The 15,958-nt window shown below is 41.2% G+C and overlaps 1 protein-coding gene across 1 annotated transcript in view; it reads left to right on the top strand.

Annotated features, from left to right (window-relative positions):
• LOC308359178 (cytochrome P450 3A12-like) overlaps positions 1 to 15,958 on the top strand; it is a 44,116-nt gene that overhangs the window by 2,337 nt on the left and 25,821 nt on the right. Inside the window, exons 2-4 of the mRNA XM_080829952.1 lie at positions 4,321 to 4,414; positions 6,290 to 6,342; positions 13,568 to 13,667. Coding sequence (XP_080686078.1) covers positions 4,321 to 4,414; positions 6,290 to 6,342; positions 13,568 to 13,667 — 247 coding nt within the window. The remainder of the gene's footprint in view (positions 1 to 4,320; positions 4,415 to 6,289; positions 6,343 to 13,567; positions 13,668 to 15,958) is intronic.

The raw sequence follows: 15,958 nt of genomic DNA, 5'->3' as shown, positions 1-15,958 counted from the left end.
GGAAGGGGAGGTGAACCATGAGAGACTATGGACTCTGAAAAACAACCTGAGGGTTTTGAAGGGGCGGGGTGGGAGGGTGGGGGAACCAGGTGGTGGGTATTAGGGAGGGCACAGATTGCATGGAGCACTGGGTGTGGTGAAAAAACAATGAATACTGTTACGCTGAAAATAAATAAAAAATTTAAAAAAAAAACTCAATTAAAAAAAAAAAAACAAGGAAACCATCTTAAAGACTGTTAGGGGGAAGAGATTTCTTACATACAGAGGGAGGAACATCAGAATAATGTCAGACTTGTCCACAGAGACCTGGCAATCCAGGAAGGGCTGGCAAGACACATTCAGCTTACTAAATGGGAAGAACATTCAGCCAAGAATACTTTATCTGGCAAGGTTGTCATTTAGAATGATGGAAAGTTAAGGAGTTTCTAAGAACAGCAAAATATTAAAGAATATGTGGCCACCTAACCCACCCTGCAAGAAATGTTCAGGGGGGTGCTATAAATGGAGAAAGACCCCAAGACTGATATAGGACAGAAATTTACAGAGACAATCTGTAGAAATAAGGACTTCACAGGCAACATGATGACAATAAAATCATATCTTTCAATAATCACTCAAAGTGAATGGCCTAAATGCTCCCATAAAATGGCACATGGTTGCAGATTGGATAATAAGACAGGACCCATCCATATGCTGTCTACAAAAGACTCTCAAAAAGTATCTACAAAAGAAAGACTCTACAAAAGACTCCAAAGAACCTAAAGATACTTCCAGACTGAAGGCAAAGGGATGAAGAACCATCTTTCATTCCAACGGACCTCAAAAGAAAACTGGGGTAACAATTCTCATATCAGACAAATTAGATTTTAAGCAAAAGACTGTGCTTAGAGATACAGAAGGACACTATATCATTCTTAAAGGGTCTATCCAACAAGAAGATCTAACAACTGTAAATATCTATGCCCCCAACATGGGAGCAGCCAACCACATAAGCCAACTGTTAACCAAAGTAAAGAGACATATTGACAATAATACATTCATAGTAGGAGATCTCAATACTCCATCTCAGCTAGAGACAGATCATCTAAGCCGAAAATCAACAAAGAAACAAGAGTTTTTTTTTCTTTTTTTTAAAAAGATTTTTTATTTATTTGACAGAGATCACAAGCAGGCAGAGAGAGAGAGAGAGAGAGAGAGGAGGAAGCAGGCCCTCCGCCAAGGAGAGAGCCTGATGCGGGGCTCGATCCCAGGACCCTGGGATCATGACCTGAGCCGAAGGCAGAGGCCCAACCCACTGAGCCACCCAGGCGCCCCAAGAAACAAGAGTTTTGAATGACACACTCTACCAGATGGATCTCGTAGATATATACAGAACATTCCACCCTGAACAACAGAATACTCACTCTTCTCGAGCACACATGGAACTTTCTCCAGAATAGATCACATACTGGGTCATGAATCAGGGCTCAACTGATGCCAAAAGATTGAGATTTCCCCCTGCATATTCTCAGACCACAGTACTTTGAAACTGGAACTTCATCACAAGAAAAAGTTTGGAAGAAATTCAAACACCGGGAAGCTAAAGCCCATCCTGCTTAAGAATGTTTGGGTCAACCAGGAAATCAAAGAGGAAATTAAACAATTCATGGAACCCAATGAGGATGAAAACACTCCAGTTCAAAACCTATGGGATATAGTGAAAGCAGTTTTAAGGCGGAAATACATAGCTATCCAAGCCTCACTCAAAAAAATTGGAAAAATCCCAAATACAAAAACTATCTTTACACATTAAAGAACTGGTAAATCAACAACAAATTCAGCCTGACCCATGCTCAAGGTGGGAAATAATTAAGATTAGGACAGAGATCAACGAGTTAGAAACCAGACATACAGTAAGATTAATTGATATAATTTAATTTTATTCATTTAATAATAGGTTTTCTACTGAGATAAGACTATTTCCAGCATGTTCTTTCTGAACAATGCAACAGGGTTGTTGGTTCAGCTTTTGGGACTATAAAAGTAAATATCTAACCTCAGCCATCTAGAGTAATGTTGGCATTATGAATTTGGTGTGCCCATACATACTTCTATGGCCTAGATTGTATATTTTTTAAATACATGGACCCAGCAGATTATTTTAACCTCTCTGCACAGGTGACTAGTGAGACTGTGAGCCAGTACTGATGTGAGAAGCATCCAGGTAGGACTCTGGGATGGAGTAGGAGACTATTCCTCCTTCAGAACAGGCCTCTGAGAGATATTCCTTGATTCTGATCCTACAGAAGGTTGTCACAGGACCACAGGATTAGCATCTCATCTGCTAGAAGCCAAGAGACAGGACCACTATATAAGTCACACTTTGTGAAGTTTGTCTAGCAGTGGGTCTGTCCCTGGATACTCTCACCACCAGGCAAACAACCATGTAGACTTAGAAGACACTGGTATGCCAGGTGTTATTGCCTATAGACAGTACCTTCTACATACCAGTGTAATGTAAAGGCAAGAAACATGAGTGGCTTTATTTTAATTCCTTCATTTGTACCAAAAGCAGCATGACTCTACCAAGAAGAGGGAGACTGGAAAGCATCAGAAAAATTTACCCAGCCTACCCTCTGCTCCTTCCTATGGAGACATGTGAGTTTAGACACTAGACCAGATCTTTCCTTGGGTCACATCACTCACTTGCTTGGCCTCACTTGGGAGTTCATGGAGCATGTCAAATGTTCAGAAACAGGAATCAATAATTTGTGGTGGTGAGGCAAGGAAGGAATGGAGATGAGATGAGGCCACCCCAGCTTCTGGCCTTTGGTGTTCCTGCGTCCAACTGTTCTGGAGGAAGGATATGAACACCCAACTGTTCCTGACTGAAGTCCCTCTGCTGGTCCCTCAAACCCAGCTCCTTTCATGCAATTTTGAGGGATTATTTGATTATATAATATAAGATTTGCTGGATTTGTAGAGTATCTGGAATATGTAGTGCCTTAAAGGCTGGCCTCCAGAGAAGAAGAGACAAGGTCTTAATTCTAATCTTGGAATATGTTATCATTACTCATTTTATGTTGCATAACATGATTCCCCTGTCGACAAGAGGTATCTGGACTTTGGAAGGCCCCTTATCAGTCAGCTGAAAACACCTACAGGGCTTGTTGAGCCATTTATTCATAACATTCTTTTGTAGCATACTTTCCTAATTTGCCTCTATGGGTTTAGCTTTGTAGGCCTAGCAAGTTATGATTAAAATGCTTTCTGGTAGCTTCTCCCCTCAACCTGTCTTCTTCCTCCACTCTGCCATCTCTCAGCAATACCTAAGTGGAAGTCTTGCAAGGATCCAGAACCCTAATTGTGGGATTCCACACATGACCCATGAAAGATGATTGTAGACAAGCCTGCCATAGGGAGCACCATCTGTAATGGGTTTCTGAGACAGCTGATGCACAGCGTCAGTAAATGAACTGCTTTGTGAGTGACCATCTAAAAAAAAATAGTGTATCTGTTGATACACTGGTTGAAGGACCAGATGCCATGAGGGGAAGAATGGTTTGGAAACAGATTGTTTCCTTACTGATTCTTTTATATGGTATTATTTAGGGCACCTATGGCTCAGTCCCCTTCTCTGCAGCTCAAGAGAACCAGAGTGCCTGACAACAGAGATTTGGGTGGAGCTGAAAGCATCTCACTTTTCAATGAGCCCACTGGAGGCTTGGACACAGTTTTCATTGTATAGAAATGAGAAAACTGTTGTTCAGGTGTCTCAATGAAGATAGATTTAAGAAGGACCAGATCTCACACACTGATAGGTCCTACAAGGAAGGGAAAACACAAAAGTCTCTGAGCAAACTACAACACATTTTCATGGTAGGTTCTCACAAACCCTCTATTATTGAGTGGATATAATTAAACAAATTGTCATTATTGGAACAGAAAGAAATTTTTCTTATCCCTAGAGAAAGTTATGGAAGAGTCATTTACTAAATATGTATGAGGGAATTTTCTGGAAGAAATCAGCACGAGCCTTGAAGGAGCACTCAAGTATGGAAACACTTATCAAGTCTTCACTTTAGGATTGGGACGGTGAAGATTTCAGCTGCTCTTACCCAATCAATCATCATTATGTTTTGTAGGGTTTACAGTGGAGGTGGAAAGGAGATGATGAGTCAATGTAATTATTGCCATTGAAATTGCTCTTATTTCTTATGTTACCTCTTATTTCTATATGTTACCTCCCTCCCTTGCCTGCCCAGTTCTGTGTTAGTGACTGGCCAGCCTCAACACTTATTCCACCATTCCTGTGACCTGGTTTTCTCTTTCACTTCATAGATATGGGACCTCCACACATGGACTTTTTAAGAAGCTGGGAATTCCTGGCCCCAAACCTCTGCCTTTTGTGGGAACTGCTCTGGCCTACCGTAAGGTGAGTGTTGCTTGAGCTCCCTCTTTTGCATCTTATATTTGCTAATCCTAGCTTGACTCCATAGTGAATACTCTCCTCCCCAGGAGAAGTGCTTAGGTTTCAGACTTCCCAGGGGTGTTGTCACAGGCCCCACCCAGTACATGGCCATGTTTACCCCAGGGCTCTGTTGTCTGCTGTTAGGAGCCTCAGAGTTTGCCTCAGTGGGCAACCCAGCTCTCTGGCTGTTTCAACTCAGAGCTTACTGTTCTAGCTTGTGAGCATTGAGAAGAGGCTTTTGTTTCTGGCACGTGCAGATTCCTGGGAAGGCATCACCATACTTGGTATGAGGAGAAAAGTATCAAGGGGGTCCATGCTAGTGGTCCATTAAGCTGTGTATGCTAGAGTCAGACTTTTCTGTTCATCGTACAAGCTCTGGGCCACCTTTTGTTTTGCTGGATAGCTCTGGAACTTCATTTTATTGGGCAGCCCAAATTCACCTTTGGGGATATGCACACACTTGAACCGTCTCAAGAATTGCCAACCCCCGCAGTTATTTCCAAACTGGAACTCACCCATTGCTAATGGTGACATCTGTGGGGATTTGAGAGGTTGACCCAGAGCTCTCTGCTTTACTTATCTACCTTCATTGTGGGTACCTTTTGGGTGAGTTGAGCAGAGAGGAAGTTTTGCTGAGGGGAGATGGTGCTTGTCTATTGACTTCATATTTTAACATTTGATTGAGGTGTGTGTGTGCATGTGTTGTTTTTCACACAAAGGTAGAACAGTTCATACAAAATCACTAGAAAAGAGGTGCTTTGACAAAACTATTAAGAAATTAATGTACTTAATGGGATGTACTAGCGGAAATGCAGACTGATGTTGGTGGAGCCATTGTGGCTCATGTAGCTCCTATGCCTTGTGTGAGGCCCTGCCCCTGAACAGAAGGTTAGGAGCTCATATCAGAGGGTGAGCTGGCTAAGTCTCATGTGCAGACTGCTCTCTGCTGTGGAGTTCCTTTCCCCCAGACCTGAAGCTTGTTTCTCAGATCCCACTTCTCCCTGCTGAGACCCTCTCTGCCAAATATCATCTAATAACTTCCTGGACTTTTTCTCTCTGAAAAAGCAGTGATTCCTTTCCACTTTTCTCAGATCAACTCCTTAGTACCAGCACCTGAAGGTCCACATTTCTGGGACCCTGTTTTGCATGATTAGAACATCAAAATCACAGCTGAAACTTAGGGACAGGAAGTTTTATTGTTTTATCTTAAGTGACAAAACTGAAAACTCCTATCAAGTGTTCTAATTTTTCCCCCCCTTGTGGAGTGGTGGCCTGGTCCCCTCTTTCTGTGCGGGGCTGGATGAGTGAAAGGTGAGGCTGCCTTATCATTCATTCACTCATCTCTCACTTTCTCACTCAACAAACATGTTGAGATATGTAAATTTGCTAGATGAAAAGAGGTCACTGGTGTCTTAATTTCCTAAATCCATTGGAATTCTAGTTGGGCTCTTGAGATCAATGAACAGGATGCTGACTGGGAGTTCAGAGTGTGCAGGTCACACCTACTTTCCCTCAGCTCTTGTTTTCCCACGTGGCCCTGAGGTAATAATTCAGAGGTATCTGAGATTTAGAGACAACATATGCACAAGCCAAACATGCCAGAAATACAGAGGTTCTGTAGCCTTGACAGACAGGGTGAGTTGTTCAGTGTCTGCAGTATTGGAGGAGATTCAAGAGGGACTCGAATTTCTCCATTTCAATAACCTCTTGTTTTCTCTCCTTTCCAATAAGACAGCTGTGAATAAGAGCTTCCCTCTCACGATCTGGGTCATTTTTGTCCCTGTTGGAGGTAGGACTCAGTACATTTAGATTAGTAATATGTTTTCTTTCTTCTTGCAGGGTTTTTCTGTTTTTGATGAGACATGTTTTAGAAAGTATGGAAGAATGTGGGGGTGAGTATTCTGGGAACTTCCATTGGATAGGCTTATTATGATGAAGCCCTCATGGTATGAACAGTCTCTGTTGAGAGCCTTTTGGGATAAAGCCTGCTGTAGTAAAGCTTCTGGATCCTCTGCTTCCTGGGATCCCATGTGTCACCAGGTGTGCAGGTCTAAGTATGAATTGGGCCTGGAGAGGTATATGTTGTCCTGGGGCACTCACAGCCAGTGTTGTACCCCTCTGTACCTCCTTATCTTCTGTGGTCATGTCCTCAGAAACCGTAAGACTCTGCTGAGTTGCTTTGGCCCATAAGCAATATAGTGGCATAGAAAGAACCCAGATCTCAGGATGACCAATGGTTCAGCTCCATTGCCCCTTCCCACATTCAGTCCTGGTTGGCTCTGGATGGAGCCAGTCTTACATTGTGGGCCTTAGTACTGTCTTTCCTACATGGTTCTCATGCTTGGCTGTGGATAAGAACGACCTGGGAGAGCTTGTTAAAAAAGCAGATTCTTTGTTTCCATCCCCCAGAATGCTGAATCTGGAGGATATGGGGTCTGTCTCAAGAATCTGAATTTAACTAGTGGTAGAAACAATATTAGGACTGGGTGAGACCATAAATATATAGTGTTAGCACAGAGGATCATGGGGGAAGGGAGGGAAAACTGGTGGGAAGAAATCAGAAAGGGAAACAAACCATGAGACCCTTGACTCTGGGAAAAAACTGAGGGCTGTCGAAAGGGAGGTCGTTGGGAGGATGGCGTAACTGGATGATGGGCATTAAGGAAGGCACATGATATGATGAGCACTGGGTGTTACATGCAACTAATGAATCACTGAACATTCCACCAAAAACTAATGATGTATTATATGTTGGCTGATTGGATTTAAAAGAAAAGCTAAGGTAAAAGACATCTCTTAAAAAAAAAGGGGTTAGCCAAAAGCACTGTCCCTCGTCCACCCACATGTTTCTGAACAAACATGATGGGACAAGGGGAATCATCCAAAAAATATGATCAGGCCGCTGGGAGAGCAGACCTGAGTGCCACCTCAGTAACTGCCATCACTGCTTTAACACTGAATATACTCGACTCCCACTAAAACCTTCTGAATTTTAGAATACGTTTTGGAGATGGGTAGTATTTACTCTAGTGGTCTCATCCATTTTTAGATGTGATCACAAAACCATTTGAAACTCCTGTATGGCGTTAAGGAAAGAATGTGGGACTTATGGAAAATCTTTCAGTTTGTTCTAGTAAATGCAAATGCAGAATGTTCTAGTAAATAGTGGAAACAAAATAAATTTTACTTATTTATGGTATAATTAAGGTTAGAGTAAACCTCATGCTCGTGACAGATTCCCATTAACAGGCCATATTGACAATCAAGTCAGGCTGGATAAGGATGAATCACATATAAAGAAGATGTGATTATATATATATATATATATATATATATATATACATATATTATATATATGTATATACATATACATATACACATATATATATATATATATATGAATACTCTGCAGCCATCAAAAATCCAAAATCTTGCCATTTGCAACAATGTGGATGGAACTAGAAGGTATTGTGCTAACTGAATTAAGTCAACCAGAGAAAGGCAATTATCATATGATCTCTCTGATATGAGAAATTTGAGAGTCAGGGTGGGGTGGAGATCGTGGGGGGAAGGGAGGGAAAAAATGAAACAAAATGGGACCGGGGAGGGAGACAAACCATAAGAGACTCTTAATCTTAGGAAACAAACAGGGTTGCTGGAGGGTGGGCGGGGGAGGGATAGGGTGGCTGGGTTATGGACATTGGGGAGGGCATGTGCTATGGTGGGCATTGTGAATTGAGTAAGACTGATGATTCACCTGAAGCAAATAATACATTAAATGTTATATGTTATATATATATTTTTTAAAAAGGATGGATCACATATAAAGAGTCAGCTTTGTGTGAGACATGTGCAAAAGTGGGCATGTCTTGCTGCTTAAAGATGTCACACAAAGCCCAAGGAACTCACACCTGGGACTCACATATAAGTATTATGCCTCCATCAGAAAGGACGAATACCCAACTTTTGTAGCAACATGGACGGGACTGGAAGAGAGTATGCTGAGTGAAATAAGTCAAGCAGAGAGAATCAATTATCATATGGTTTCACTTATTTGTGGAGCATAACAAATAACATGGAAGACATGGGGAGATGGAGAGGAGAAGGGAGTTGAGGGAAATTGGAAGGGGAGGTGAACCATGAGAGACTATGGACTCTGAAAAACAGCCCGAGGGCTTTGAAGGGGCAGGGGGTGGGAGGTTGGGGGAACCAGGAGGTGGGTATTAAGGAGGGCACGGATTGCATGGAGCACTGGGTGTGGTGAAAAAACAACGAATAGTGTTACACTGAGAAGAAACAAAAAATTTAAAAAAAAGAATAAATATAAGTGAATACACCAGCTGTCTCTACACCTTAAGGAACTGGAGAATAAATAACAAATCAAACCAACTCCACACACAAGAAGGGAAATAATCAAGATTAGAGCAGAGATCAATGAGGTAGAAACCAGAGATACGGTAGAATGTATCAATGAAACTAGAAGATGGTTTTTTGAAAGAATCAATAAGATCAATAAATCATTGGCCACACTAATCCAAAAGAAAAGAGAGAAAGCCCAAATTAATAAAATTAAGAATGAAAAGGGAGAGATCACAACTAACACCAAGGAAGTAGAAACTAAATCATCAGAAGTTATTATCAACAGTTATATGCCAATAAGCTAAGCAACCTAGATGAAATGGATGCATTCCTGGAAAACTATAAACTCCCAAAATTGAACCAGGAAGAAATTGACAACCTGAATAGACCGATATCTAGTAACGAGATTGAAGCAGTGATCAAAAACCTCCCAAAAAACAAGAGCCCAGGACCTGACGGATTCCCTGGGGAATGCTACCAAACTTTCAAAGAAGAAATAATACCTATTCTCCTGAAGCTATTTCAAAAAATTGAAGCACAAGGAAAACTTCCAGACTCTTTTTATGAAGCCAGCATTACCCTGATCCCCAAACCAGGCAAAGACCCTACCAAAAAGGAGAATTTCAGACCAATATCCCTGATGAATATCGATGCTAAGATTCTCAGCAAGATCCTAGCAAACAGGATCCAACAGCACATTAAAAAGATTATCCACCATGACCAGGTGGGATTCATCCCTGGGTTACAAGGATGGTTCAACATTTGCAAAACAATCAATGTGATAGAACAAATCAATAAGAGAAGAGAGAAGAACCACATGGTCCTCTCAATTGATGCAGAAAAAGCTTTTGACAAAATCCAGCATCCGTTCCTGATTAAAACGCTTCAAAGTATAGGGATAGAGGGAAGATTCCTGAACTTCATCAAATCTATCTATGAAAGACCCACAGCAAATATAATCCTCAATGGGAAAAAGCTTGCAGCCTTCCCGTTGAGATCAGGAACGCGACAAGGATGCCCACTCTCACCACTCTTGTTCAACATAGTATTAGAAGTCCTAGCAACAGCAATCAGACAACAAAGAGAAATAAAAGGTATCCAAATTGGCAAGGAAGAAGTCAAACTCTCTCTCTTCGCAGATGACATGATTCTTTATACGGAAAACCCAAAAACTCCACCCCCAAACTTCTAGAACTCATACAGCAGTTCAGTAATGTGGCAGGATACAAAGTCGATGTCCAGAAATCAGTGGCTTTCTTCTACACTAACAATGAAAATACAGAAAGGCAAATTAGAGAATTGATTCCATTTACTATAACACCAAGAACCATAAGACACCTGGGAATAAACCTGACCAAAGAGGTAAAAGATCTGTACTCAAGGAACTACAGAACACTCATGAAAGAAATTGAAGAAGACAAAAAAAGATGAAAGACCATTCCATGCTCTTGGATCAGAAGAATAAACATTGTCAAAATGTCTATACTGCCCAGAGCAATCTATACTTTTAATGTCATTCCGATCAAAATTCCACCAGTATTTTTCAAAGAGCTGGGGCAAATAATCCTAAAATTTGAATAGAATCAGAAGAGACCCCAAATTGCTAAGGAAATGTTGAAAAACAAAAATAAAACTGGCGGCATCACGTTACCTGATTTCAAGCTTTACTACAAAGCTGTGATCACCAAGACAGCATGGTACTGGCATAAAAACAGACACATGGACCAGTGGAACAGAGTAGAGAGCCCAGATATGGACCCTAAACTCTACGGTCAAATCATCTTCGACAAAACAGGAAAAAATATCCAGTGGAAAAAAGACAGTCTCTTCAATAAATGGTGCTGGGAAAACTGGACAGCTATATGTAGAAGAATGAAACTCGACCATTCTCTTACACCGTACACAAAGATAAACTCAAAACGGATAAAAGACCTCAACATGAGACAGGAATCCATCAGAATCCTCGAGGAGAACATAGGCAGTAACCTCTTCGATATCAGCCACAGCAACTTCTTTCAAGATATGTCTCCAAAGGCGAAGGAAACAAAAGCAAAGATGAACTTTTGGGACTTCATCAAGATCAAAAGCTTCTGCACAGCAAAAGAAACAGTCAACAAAACAAAGAGGCAACCCACGGAATGGGAGAAGATATTTGCAAATGACAGTACAGATAAAAGGTTGATATCCAGGATCTATAAAGAACTCCTCAAACTCAGCACACACAAAACAGACAATCATATTAAAAAATGGGCAGAAGATATGAACAGACACTTCTCCAATGAAGACATACAAATGGCTATCAGACACATGAAAAAATGTTCATCATCACTAGCCATCAGGGAGATTCAAATCAAAACCACATTGAGATACCACCTTACACCAGTTAGAATGGCCAAAATTAGCAAGACAGGAAACAACGTGTGTTGGAGAGGATGTGGAGAAAGGGGAACCCTCTTACACTCTTGGTGGGAATGCAAGTTGGTGCAGCCACTTTGGAGAACAGTGTGGAGATTCCTCAAGAAATTAAAAATAGAGCTTCCCTATGACCCTGCAATTGCACTACTGGGTATTTACCCCAAAGATACAGATGGAGTGAAAAGAAGGGCCATCTGTACCCTAATGTTTATAGCAGCAATGGCCACGGTTGCCAAACTGTGGAAAGAACCAAGGATGAATGGATAAGGAAGATGTGGTCCATATGCACTATGGAGTATTATGTCTCCATCAGAAAGGACGAATACCCAACTTTTGTAGCAACATGGATGAATGGATAAGGAAGATGTGGTCCATATGCACTATGGAGTATTATGTCTCCATCAGAAAGGACGAATACCCAACTTTTGTAGCAACATGGACAGGACTGGAAGAGATTATGCTGAGTGAAATAAGTCAAACAGAGAAAGTCAAGTATCATATGGTTTCACTTATTGGTGGAGCATAACAAATAATATAGAGGACAAGGGTAGATGGAGAGGAGAAGGGAGTTGAGGGAAATTGGAAGGGGAGGTGAACCATGAGAGAATATGGACTCTGAAAACAACCTGAGGGTTTTGAAGGGGCGGGGTGGGAGGGTGGGGGAACCAGGTAGTGGGTATTAGGGAGGGCACAGATTGCATGGAGCACTGGGTGTGGTGAAAAAACAATGAATACTGTTATGCTGAAAATAAACAAAAAATTTAATTTAAAAAAAAAAGAAAGGACGAATACTCAACTTTTGTAGCAACATGGATGGGACTGGAAGAGATTATGCTGAATAAAATAAGTCAAGCAGAGAGAGTCAAGTATCATATGGTTTCACTTATTTGTGGAGCATAACAAATAACATGGAGGACATGGGGAGATGGAGAGGGGAATTGGAAGGGGAGGTGAACCATGAGAGACTATGGACTCTGAAAAACAACCTGAGGTTTTGAAGGGGTGGGGTTGGGAGGTTGGGGGAACCAGGTAGTGGGTATTAAGGAGTGCACGGATTGCATGGAGCACTGGGTGTGGTGCAAAAACAATGAATTCTGTTACGCTGAAAAGAAATACAGAATTAAAAAAAAAAGAATAAATATAAGTAATAAAAGGAAATATATTCAAAACGAGTTATATTTTTCTGTATTTCTTTTTTCTCTTTTCTTTTGTTTCAAAATTTTCTGACTTAATGCTGTCAAGGATTTCTATCAATATTAAAATAATATTTCCTTTTGAATATAACTGGGAAGCATATTTCAGTAAATAGGGTGAAGAAATAATTCATAATTTTTGCCATCACTTCTTGAGCATTCCAAGTCTTTTCATTTGCAGACACATCTTCCATATATGTGGTCAGTGTATGTGCAATTTTCATTTAATATTCTCTGTGATGCCTTTCATGTTTGACGTAGCTTCAAAATTATAATTTTTAGATACTCAGTAGGTGGATTCTCCATTTTTTTTTGTTCCTAGATAATTTACTTGCCTTCAGTTATTTACCACCCTTACTTCCTTTTTGTTAATATATATAAATTATTTGAAATGCTTGACATACTTCTAAAACATTTGAAATATTTTATTTTTATTTTTTATTTTTATTATGTTAGCCACCATACCATATGCCATTAGTTGTTGATATAGTGCTCCATGATTCAGTTTGTGTATAACATCCAGTGCTCCATGTAATACTTGCCTTCCTTAATATCCATCACCAGACCAACTTCTCTCCGCACACCCCTCCCTTCTAAAATCCTGTTTGTTTCTTGGATTCCACTCTCATGGTTCATCTCCCCCTCCAATTTCCTCCCTTAATTTCCCCCTTTCTTCTCCTAATGTCCTCCATGTTATGCCTTATGTTCCACAAGTAAGTGAAACCATATGATAATTGTCTTTCTCTGTTTGACTTATTTAACTCAGCATAATCTCCTCTAGTCCCATCCATGTTGATGCAAAAGCTGGGTATTCATCCTTTCTGATGGCTGAGTAATATTCGATTGGATATATGGACTACATCTTCTTTATCCATTTGTCTGTTGAAGGGCATCTCTTCTCTTTCCACAAAACGTTTGGCTATTGTGGACATTGCTGCTATGAACATACAAAAAATTATGGAGAATGGTCCAGGAAATATCCGTGTACACATCTAAATTTAATAACCATTCTAATGTTTTTTCTAACCATGATCTCAGAGAATGGATTAGGTACATTCAGGATAAAAGTCTCTACTTCCAGGCATGACTGCAGCTATACAAGTAGAAACTGTCATGTTAAGTGTAATCAGGTCTTTTTCCCCCCACACAGGTTTTATGATGGGCGACAGCCTGTGTTGGCTATCACAGATACAGACATGATCAAAGCAGTACTAGTGAAAGAATGTTATTCAGTCTTCACAAACCGGCGGGTAAGCATGGATTTATTTTAAATTTACATAGTTAAGTATAAAACTTTTATTTCAAAATAGAAAGGATAGAAAGAATAGATTCACAGGAAGTTGTCACAGGAGGTCCCATGTCATGGAACTTTCAGGCTGTTTCTTCTATGGTAATATCATGCCTAACCATAGTACAGTGTCCAAGCTGAATTTGACATTGGTTCTAGTCACAGAACTTAGATTTCAACAGTTTTATATGCACTCATGTTTGCCATCCTGTTTTTTTTCTTCATTTTTTATTATGTTATGTTAGTCAGAGGCAACCGACAGAATAGGAGAAGATATTTGCAAATGACATTACAGATGAAGGGCTGGTATCCAAGATCTATAAAAAGTTAGTTGTAGTTTCAAAAATTGTGTTTTAAGCTTTCACTAGAGTTATAATTAATTTTTACATCACCAGTACAATATCACTGTGTTCTGAATTTAGACATTTGTATTTACCAGTGAGATTTAGAATCTCATGTGATTTCATGTTACTAGTTACTGCCCTTTTTTGTTTTTTCAGCTTGAAGAACTCCTTTAGTATTTCCTGTAAGGCAGGCTTAGTGGTAATGAATTCTGTCCACTTTTGTTTGCTGGAAATGTCTTTATCTCTCTCTCATTTCTGAAAGCCTTGTTTTACTGGATAAGGTATTCTTAGTTGGTATTTTTAATAGCATTTCAAATAAATCACCTACTGTCTTCTGCCTTTCATGATTTCCGCTGAGGATTCCACTGGTAGCACATGATGTTCCCTTGGATGTGATGAACTCTTTTTTCTATTGCTGCTTTCAAGATTTTTCTTTGAGTTTAATTTTTGACAGTTTTATTATAATGTCTCTTGGAGAAGTCCTTTTCAGATTCAATCTTATTGGGGACTTTAAGCCTCATGACCCAAGATTTCCATACATTTCTCTAGGTTTGAGAAGTTTTCAGCCATTGTTTCTTTCAGTAAGCTTTCTGTGCACTTTTCTCCTTACCTACTGGGACTCCCATAATATGAATATTGTTTCACTTGATGATATCCTGTAAGTCCTGTAGGCTTTCCCCCCAATTCTTCCCATTTTTGTTCCCCACTCTGACTGGATAATTTAAAATAATCCAGGAGGGCATGGTTGGTTCATGCATTTGGGGGCCACACCTTGAGCAACTGCATGATCCTTGGCAACAAGAACAGAGGAGGGTTCGTTGTGGCTGTGGTGGCAGTTGGGGTCTTCAGCACCACCCCCAGATCCAGCACCAGGAGACTGGGGAAGGAGAATGGTGGCCAGAGTTGGTGCTCTGCACACACTCATCGGGAGGGCTGAAAGCAGGCTCATGCCCAAAACAGAGCTAGTGCCAGTGGTGGGGGCTGTGCCAACTGTGGACACACAGGTCGCTTTGAGTTCCTGAACTGTCTGTGTGCACTCATGTGGCTTTGGGGCTAGCCAGTACTGCATGCACAGCAGTGGGGGCTCATAACTAGATGTCAGGCTGGCAGTGTGTAGGTGTACATCTTCAGGGTTTGGCTGTGGTCTCAAGTGTCAGTGCAGTCCAGCGACAGAAGTCAGGCCTGGCCTCAGGCCCAGAAACTGCTGGGGCTTGGGCTAGTGTTGTCCATATACCCAGTCATAGAGGCCAAGACTGGCTGGTGGTGTAGATTTAGGGCTCACAGTGTTTGTGGTGGCACTGGCTGAGGCAGCTCATGTGAGTGTAGATGGGCCACAGCAGGACTCTGGCACCTTGAGTCTGCAAGTGTGAAAACCTCTGGGACTATCAGCAGCAAAATCTTAGGGGGCACACAGTGCTAGGCCGGCTGTTTGCCTCAGCAACAAAGCGTGCTGGAGACTTCTGCAGAGCAGGACACAGAGAAGCATGGTCACTCCTTCCACTTGACCGATGCTGGCAGTCCTGTCCTTCTTTGTTCCTAGCTGTGTCTAGCTGTGTCAGCCATGCCAGTCTCTGGGAGGTTTGAAACCAAAACAGGTCATTTGCGCCATGCCCTGAAAGGCTGGGGCTAATGGTCGCTTACCCTTCTGCTGCTCCCCAGGAAGGGGAACTATCTCATGTCAGAGGGGGTCCTCTTGGTGCTGAGCAGTGCTGGCCTGGGTCATGGGGTGATGCAGGCAAAATGAAACTCTTCTCTCTACTTTTCTTGTACAGTTATTCTCAGGAGATTTTCTCCACTGTGTTGTTGAAGCTTCTTAAATGGACTCCTAAGCCTTGGAGCCCATTTTTGCTTTGCATATAGCTGTCTGATTGTTGGTGTTTGTGGGGTGACAGAGACTGAAGTGTCTTGT

The sequence above is a fragment of the Martes martes genome, assembly GCF_963455335.1.
Source record: "Martes martes genome assembly, chromosome: 18".
In the NCBI taxonomy this organism is placed as follows: Eukaryota; Metazoa; Chordata; class Mammalia; order Carnivora; family Mustelidae; genus Martes; species Martes martes.
Note: the sequence above shows the minus strand (reverse complement) of the source record. Positions and strands in the feature narration are given on the sequence as shown.